At 40.4% G+C, this 8,856-nt stretch overlaps 1 protein-coding gene across 1 annotated transcript in view; it reads right to left on the bottom strand.

Moving 5' to 3' along the window:
* Positions 1–1,052: 1,052 nt before the first annotated feature.
* The window catches only part of ABCA4 (ATP-binding cassette, sub-family A (ABC1), member 4), a gene marked incomplete at its 5' end in the record, with an annotated part of 67,056 nt that continues 59,252 nt past the window's right edge, over positions 1,053–8,856 (bottom strand). The window contains 10 exons of the mRNA XM_010016762.1: positions 1,053–1,184; positions 2,080–2,329; positions 2,658–2,750; positions 2,836–2,939; positions 4,381–4,515; positions 5,074–5,215; positions 6,198–6,304; positions 6,412–6,474; positions 7,207–7,327; positions 8,196–8,325. Coding sequence (XP_010015064.1) covers positions 1,062–1,184; positions 2,080–2,329; positions 2,658–2,750; positions 2,836–2,939; positions 4,381–4,515; positions 5,074–5,215; positions 6,198–6,304; positions 6,412–6,474; positions 7,207–7,327; positions 8,196–8,325 — 1,268 coding nt within the window. The remainder of the gene's footprint in view (positions 1,185–2,079; positions 2,330–2,657; positions 2,751–2,835; positions 2,940–4,380; positions 4,516–5,073; positions 5,216–6,197; positions 6,305–6,411; positions 6,475–7,206; positions 7,328–8,195; positions 8,326–8,856) is intronic.

Here is an 8,856-nt window from a genome sequence, read left to right as displayed (position 1 = left end):
TATATAACATATCTCAGAGAGGATTTCTTAGAAATGCTTAGATCTGGTAGGTAACTGAAGCAATACATCATCATGAATTTGTTTTGTGTTGTCATTTTCCACTGGTTTAACCGTGAAGCAGAGAAAAGAACTAAATGTCAAATGGTTTCCCACTGAGTGCAGTGTGGAGTACAAGCAGGTTGAAATTCTCCTTCTGAGCACAGAGAAAAGCACATACCTTATTCACACTTTACGCTCACTTCAGGTCCAATCACAGAAAAGAAGAAAAAATTGATCATGTTTAGTTAGCAACAAAGATACCTTTCCAGGCCCCTCTGACGAAACAAAACTTTTGGCAGATTTGAACATACTTTCTTTCCTTTTAATCTTCCTTTTGACATTTTGCTTCTATTTGAGAAACTGGAAGATGAGTATGAGATCATTTTCATTGAGGTTTGGGGTTTTTTTTTAAAGCAAATTTCTTGCCTGGGTCTGAGATCTGAATTAATTCTTCCCATTCAGGCTGAAACAACTGTCTGTTTTCACTGGTAGCCTGGTGAGACAGTGAAGAAGTCTCCCAGCACTAGCCCTATCAGCCAGCACTGATGTTCTGACCTTGGTAGTCCTGTACACTCAGGATGGCAGGAATCCACTTCTCAGCTGGGCAATGCTCTCTGCACTAGGACCTGTCTGCTGACTGGTAGCAGTTGACGTAAGAGTTAAACAAGAAGAACCTACCAGCCTGAAAGGACCAGCTGGAGAAACTGTCTTTAATGCTCTTTACATGTCAACAAAGATGAATCTTCTTGTATCTGATAATGAAGATACATGTTAGAGGAAGATTTTGTTCTATAGCAAGGACCTGCCTTTCCTTTGACACTTTCAGCATATAGCGTTCCATATAGAGCAGTAAAAGTTTGCTGTTGCTAGGGCTGTTGCTGTTGCAAGCACAGTGCTCAGAAAGGTGCAAAAACAAGTCAGTATAATACTGAGTGTGGGGACCTTTGTTTGAGCCTTGTACTGCTCTGGTATGGCACATCTTTGCACTGTGCACACTGAGTGCTAGTGACTGTAGGAACAGTCTATGCAACTGCCTGCTGATGCAAAGCAGGGGACACCTTTGCTTCTCGGCTGGCTCCGGCTGCACGGGGGTGCAAAGGAATTTCCTCATCCTCCATCTGCTGTTTAGCAAAGTTCACAAAAACCTGTGTGAGGAAAGCAGAAAATGTCACCATCTCATCAGCTGAGATGAGTTAGTGGAATGTCTCTGTACATTTGCATCCTCTTGGCCTCTCTGTAGCGAAGAGACAGGGACTTTGTAGATGTGAACTGAGACACCGTGCATCAGCAGAGATCATTAATTCCTTCTTTATTTTGATAAACTTCCTTGCAACTTCCTTCCTTTGGATGCACTTGCTTGTAACTAAACCCCTTTTCTTAAGCAGAAGACGGATTCAGCCAGGTTTGCATAGTTTGGTTGTGATGGGAAAAAGGAGACTGAATATTTTAGCAGGAAGCTGTAAGGCAGCCAGGAATGTCTCTAGCATTACCAAAGACACCTTTGAATATGTGGACCCTCAGCTGCCTCGGAAAGCAGGCACATGGGGCTAATACCCCCTAGCAAGTGGGTGTTGCTGAAAGCCCAGTGAACTTCCCAGGTTTTGTGTGCCTAATTACTCCTGCATGAAAGTGCATGACAGGGAGATATAAACATTTAAGTAGACCTCAGGCTACCTCTGACACAACCCAGTCCAGATCTCTTATTAAAAATAAAACACTATTCCTAGCTCAGCAGGCCTCATTCTGAATATCTGACCTTGCTCAGACTGCTGCTCCTGAAGGAATGGGTTGTGTGAATTCTGTCATCTGGGAAACTGTCTTACCAGCTTTCAAATGACACTTATTTACACAGGGAACTAATCACAGACTTCATATCTGATCCACCCTCCTAGATGAGGGGTCTGGGAATTTTGCCTGAGAAAGAGGTGCGAGATAATTCTCTACTCTGAACAGTTTGATCCTTCAGTTGCTGGGATACATCCCAATTGCATTGCCAAGGTCTGGCCAGGCTTTCCCATGGATGCTTTATTTTTTACTCACCTGATCTAAAGTTGTTTGAGACACAGAATATTCCTCAATATGCAAGTTTTCCTTATTGGAGACTATTAACCGAAAAATCTTAGCCAGAGAGGAGGAGCAGATCTGATACTGCAGCATATTGTAGTGTTTCTCTCTCTGTAAACTCCCTGGGAAGTTCATGCGTATGAATTGCTCAGCAGGAGTAGGATCTGGAGGCAGCCCAGACTTTGGAGCTTTAATTTTCAGAGTGACAATGTAGCCATCTCCAAACCTGGGAAACACATGTGGATGAAGAGATGCTTTCATTCTACAGGAAGGAAACTAATTTTCTGCAGCTATGAAAACATGAATAGGATCTGAAAGATAATGCATAATATCTAGTTTCGTAGGAGGCCTGGTATTTGCCCTGCAGAAGTGGTGTGTAGCACAACAGAGTAGAAATGACATCTGCTCAAATTGTCTAGGATACCACTGAGTTGCACCCAGAAATGGGTCTGTTTAAACAACAGCTCTTTAGATTGGATTACTGTTTTAAGAATGGCACATGTCACATACACTAAGTTTTCCCATTAAAAACACCATAAAAGTGTTCAACTTACTTGTATTTTAGCTGCTGAATTGTGCCCAGGCATTTGAAGGTACCTTTTACCATGATGGCTAAACGAGTACAGAGGGCTTCACATTCTTCCATGCTGTCAAAACAGAGAACAGATACCTGAGGTGAAAGGCAGCAGATGAACTTCAGCTGCTGTGGAATTCTGAACTCTAACTGTTTACCTGTGTGAGGTTAGAACCACAGCTCTCCCATCTCTGAGCACACTGACAATAGAATCCCACAGGAGGCGCCGGGACTGAGGGTCCATTCCAGTTGTTGGTTCATCCTGTAAGGGAAACGTTAAGACAGAGTCAGAGAAGCAGGTAAGAAAATCTATTTTGAATCAAGTCATTGTTTAGGTCTTAGCATATTGCTGCTTCCCTGCTGAAATTTGTGCCTTTAGAATGCACACGCAGCTTGAGAAGTGAGTAAATGGGTACTAATGTGCTTCTTGGCAGAAAGCAGTAAAGAAAGAAGTACAAGAAACTGTAGGTGAGGATATAATGCTGTCTGTGTAAGGCACAGCTACAGGGGAGAGAACGCAGTGACAGTTACAACAAAGGCAGCACCTACTCTAGGGTCTTAGATATAAAAAATGTAAACATTTGTGATACCCCATTATAAAACCTTTTGGGACCCAAAATACAACTAAATACAAAGAGGCTTATGCAGTTACATCAATTGTGTCAAGTCTGTCTCCCATGTTCTGATGGACATTAGAGATGTAGGTCAATATGCTGGAGAAACAAAGAGAAGAATCTTATATGTGTAATACTAGCTTTAAAGCAGAGATGGACACTTCAAATAAGATCTTTCTTTTCTAGGGCAGCAACTCTTCTAAGAGGAAAATGAGTTTTCCCCATGTAACCTTCTTGCTTACATAAACATATAGGACAGAGTTCTCCACCCAGGAAGCCAGTAAAGTTACTCTTATTCACACCAGCCAAGGATCTGGTCCTGCATAAATCACTTAACCCAGTTAGTAACAAAAAATGATTGAAAAAATCTTGGAGAAAAAAAACATTCATTCAACATTTTGTCTTAAGAAATCATGAGAAAATACTGTAGCTGTTATGTACAGGCAGAATACATGCAAAGGCACATTAAATGGCACAAGGAACCATACCATTAAAATGTTATTAAAGTGTTTCTTTTCAGCCTACAAATTAAACTGGCATGGTGTAATCTAAATAAAGAACTTTTGCAGTAATTGCATTTAAAGTTTTCCTCAAGACACACAATTATCTAATACATTATTTGATGAGAGCTGCATTTCAGCATCTGTATAGTTTAGCCTAAATTTGTATAATTTTTTCCAAAGGCATTAAAGGCTGCAAAATGATGGCTATTTTCCTCTGTTCTGCTGGACAAAGCAGCAAGGTATATGTTGTAAGATCATCTTTTACATGAGTGGTTCTAATCTGACAAAAAAAGGCAGACTGAAACCAAACATGGATTTAAATTCAGATTTGGCTGGGATATTTTATCTCAAACCACTCTTTATTGAAGATCTTTCTTCTCTAATCACTTGGGGTCCATTGGAAACAGTTATGCCTCCAAGTCTATCCCTGAAATTAAAGAGCTCAAAACAACATTAAAATAGATTTAAGCTGAGAGCAGGAAGGAGCCTGCAAGAACTGTCATAAACACCCTTGTACCTCTTTAGCATGCAGTTTTACGAGATGTTATATTGAACTATTGCAGAGCTATGTTACCATGACACTTACTAGCAAGATGAGTGGTGGGCAGCCTATCAGTGCAATGGCAGTGGAAAGCTTGCGCTTGTTGCCACCACTGTAGGTACCAGCCAGGTGGTCTGCATACATTGGAAACCCCAGCTTCTGGATGCCCCACTCAGCAACCTATGAGAGAGACCATCTTTTTCACACAGCAGCTAATGCACGACAGACAGGACTGCTGATACATCCGTTTCTGGCAGAGACATGGCAATCCCCTGGGTTTTAGCACATTCATCTTAGAACTGGAGCAGGGCAGACCAAAAAACTTATGATGATGAAGGGAATTCTAACTACTTGAGGGAAAGCCATAAGCCAGCCTCAGCTGTAGACTTCCTGTCTGTGCAAGTATTTAAATTACTTTCTTCTGGAATCTTCTTTGTGTTTTCTTTCTTATTCATAAACATCTTTAAAGACAAGAACAAAACAGCAACCAGTGCAGTTCTGGGTCATGGCAACTGCATCTTTAATCTTTCACAGTTGGTGCCACCATTAATGCTGAAGAACCAGCATTTGATAGTCTTGAATTTTACTGTTCAAATGACAGGAACCACTCCCAGGATTTCAACACAAAGAATGGCAAGCTCACTTTGGAAATTCTGGCCCTTGGCATGTTATGAACCCAGTTAATAACCACAACTATTTACTGTAACTAGGTGTAAGTCAGAGGCAAAAATGCTTTACCCTTTCAATTTCTTCTGCTGGAACCCCCCGCAGACGTGCATATAAGTAGAGATGTTCTCGGCCTGTGAGAAGGTCATCGATGGCATCAAACTGAGGGCAGTATCCCATGTTTTGGTGGACATTAGAAATTTGGGTCAATATACTGGAGAAACAAAGAAAAGAATCTTAGTTCTATAACACTACCTTTCAGACAGAGAGGGACAGTTTGAATAAAATCTCTTCTTTTCTGAGGCAACAACTCTTGTAAGAGGAGAATTAATTCTTCCTGACACAACATCCTACTAAAATACCTGTCTGTACAGAATAGCAAGGAATGGATTCTCATCTAAGGCAGCTCAGTCCTGGTTAAGAGTGTAAGCCCATTTCCCCTCCACCCCATTTTCCTGTTTAAGTATAGGCTAACTGGATGAGAAGTTATTTGAACAGCTGTGCAGATCTTACTCTTTCCAAATGGTGTTTATTTCTAGAATTAAAAAAAATCAGTCAATTTAATCTCTGAGTGTGGTCACTGGGACGAAACAGACTAACACTTCACTAGTAGCAGTAGAGGTACAGAATCACAGAATGGTTGAGGCTGGAAGGGGCCTCTGGAGGTCATCTTGTCCACCCATCCTGCTCAAGCAGGGTCACCTAGAGCAGGTTGCCCAGCACCATGTCCTGATAACAGAAGAGCTATTGTTCAATTCACATCCAGAGACAAAGAATCAAATCCCAAATACCTCTAACAAACCAAGACACAGCCTGCAATTAAACTAATACAAGTAAATACCAGATCACGCTCTACTGACTCCTGACATTATGCCAGCACTGTGTAAACAAAGATGCTAAAAACAGCCAGAGAAAAGTCCCAAAGCTCAAATCGAAGTATCATGTTGGACTGGTTATCTCATGTTTGTGAGGTCTTGCCATTAGATCCAATTGCCTTGTCTCACTATTAGCACTTCTGTAACTAACCACAGATCTTACAACAGAGTGTTAAAGGTATAAAGTGCCAGTGTGCGTTAGCTGTGGTCTCTCCCAGTGCCATAAAACTGGAAAAGAGCTGCTAGGTCATTAAGACAATGATCTGGGCACTTCTACTGCGGTAAATGGACTGTCACAGTTGGTTTTATTGAAGTACTTACCTACTGCCAGCCACTACAGCATTGCCAGATGTCACATCAGTATCTCCAGTCAGCATTTTGAACGTTGTTGTTTTGCCAGCACCATTCACTCCCAAAAGACCAAAGCACTAGATTACAAAATTTATCACATTCTTTAGTATTTCCATTTCAGATCAGCAGGAGCATAAATCTGATCTGATCCGTGGAATGTAATCAGTGTTATTGAACAACCTACCTCTCCGGGACGGATGCCAACACAGAGTCTGTCCACTGCAGGCTTGTGCCTTCCTGCATAAATCTAAATTGATAGGAAAAAAACCAGAAAAATCCTATTTAAAGACATCTACAGCAAAGAAAATATTCTGAAATGTTTAGTTTAATGCTACTGGGATGAGGCAACTTTAGAACCAAGTATATAAAAATTAAAAGTAGGCATTCTAGAAAGACATTTATTTACAATAAATGTGTTATGACCCCTAAAAATTCTTCATTTTCTGCATGCAGCCTTTTACTTCATATCTTTAGCACTAGAAGACAGACCTGATGTTTTGCTAGGGCAAAGGATGTATCAAACCAAAGTGGAACAATACAGCAAGATAGTCTGGAAAGAATGATACTCCAGTTCTCTATTCATGAGAACCCAGCAGTGTGTGTAATCTTTGTATTTCTGTAGTTCAAGCTTGCATGCATTCTCATAGCATAACTCAGATGCCTTCAATCTCTGAAAAGAAGATAAATTAGCAACAGCTATAGCCCTCAACATGAAAGCAACCAAATAGTTAACTTGAGATTGAAACTCACCTTTGGAAAAAACAGCACTGCAGAAGGAAAGACTAGTAGTAGGAGCAGACATGTAACAGGTACCAGTCATGTCAGACAATGTGAGGTAAAAAAACCCAAACCCCAATCAAACCTTGTTTTCTAAGGCATAAGGTTGATTTTGAAAACAATACCACTGAATCCACAGCTGAAATACATTCTGAAAGAATAAATTGACGCTAGACTAATTTGTTTCATTCTTCTCAATTACCTTGGTCAGTTCTTGTAATTGTAAGATATCTGTTTTGTTCCCTCCATTCATAATTCTTTTTCTTTCTTCTGCAACATCCTCATCTTCATCAGTAATAGGTGACATGACAGTCTCAGCAAACCTGACAGCAGAAACAACGAGTTGCCCTGCATGCAGTTAGAATAAGTGGGAAACAATAGCTGACCAATTGCTAAAAATGTGACTAGTGGAAGCAGTGAGGTTGAAACTTCCCAATGTGACACTGGCTGGAGCATTCCTACTGTTGGGAGAATCCCTGACCTTTGAAAGTTAATCTCTAAATACTGAAAGGGAGGAAATGGCTTGCTCAAAAGAGCATGCCTTGTCAGTCACTGACATGACATAACCTGACCCTCAGCCACAGCTTTGGCTCTTTGGCTGCTCTTTAGCAGCTAATGATAGTCCTTCTGCAGATCTTTTGAGTAGACCTCCCTGTAAGCCAGTATTTTATAACTGTATTGCAAGATATTCTAAATGTACAATTAGGAGTGAATGACCCACTCACACCTGGAAAGTAGCTGCTTTCCTTGAGACAGAGGCACATTTGTAAAGCAGAGGGGAAGCTTGCATAGGGTCCAGACAGCAACTGTCCTATCCCATTGACTAGAATTCCTGCCCTGGGCTGTCAAGCTAGTTCCTCATGCCCGTACTTATGACATGACAAACTTTCCAAGTCAGTCTGTAATCTCACTATTACAGTGTCTTAATCTAAAAAAATGACACTAAAATCTTAATTCAAGAAAACTCATTTCTTTAATAACATGTTCCTAAAGCCTATTGAGACAATATAAATTTTTTAATGCTTTCCTGGACCAGTATATCAACAAATCAGGATGAATTCAGGTCAGTAAACAGGAAAAAGAAAAGCTGATCAATTCAGAGAAAAAGAAAGAAAAAAGAAAAAAGGGACATAGAGAGTAACAAAGATACACTGTTAATAAAGGAACATTAATACAGGCTTTCAGACATACCATCTCGTGGAGAACAAATGGTGCTGCATAAGCAGGTTCAGAAAGAAGAATGCAACCCCTTGAACAGCCATGGCAACCAGGTTCTTTCCAACAAAGTCCCACTGAAAAGGATTGGAAACATGTTCCTCACCTTTGGAGAAAGAGCACCAGAAAGCAAGATGAAATACTGCTGAAAAACCCCCACTGCTCCTCAGAACAAAAGGAATAATCATAGTGGTTTTATGATGAAAATCTCTACTTTATGTGATCATGATCAGGCAATGTCTTCATTTTCCAGTGTCTTACAAAGATTCTTAAGAAGATACATTTCCAGCTCGGCTGCTGCATGGGAGTAAAAATGAATACAAGCTCTCTGAATACGCACTAATTTGGATATCCTAACAAGAAATTTGCATGAATTATGTGAAAGACACACCTTTTCTGAACCAAACCAGCTGAGATCTGCTATATAACTACTCTTCTAACAAGAAGTTGTCTGATAGCAAAGACAGCCATATCCCAAGAGGATGCATTTAAAGAGCAGAAGCCACTTTAAGAATTAACAAGAAGGCCACCTAAGCATTCAAATGAAATGAAATACTAAACCCTCCTGTAATGTGTAAGGATTGTAGAACAAATGACAAAAATACACTGGAGTTTGACATTGAACAAATGGGTTCAT

Source organism: Nestor notabilis, unplaced genomic scaffold (genome assembly GCF_000696875.1).
Source record: "Nestor notabilis isolate BGI_N333 unplaced genomic scaffold, ASM69687v1 scaffold6476, whole genome shotgun sequence".
NCBI classification, from domain to species: Eukaryota; Metazoa; Chordata; class Aves; order Psittaciformes; family Psittacidae; genus Nestor; species Nestor notabilis.
Note: the sequence above shows the minus strand (reverse complement) of the source record. Positions and strands in the feature narration are given on the sequence as shown.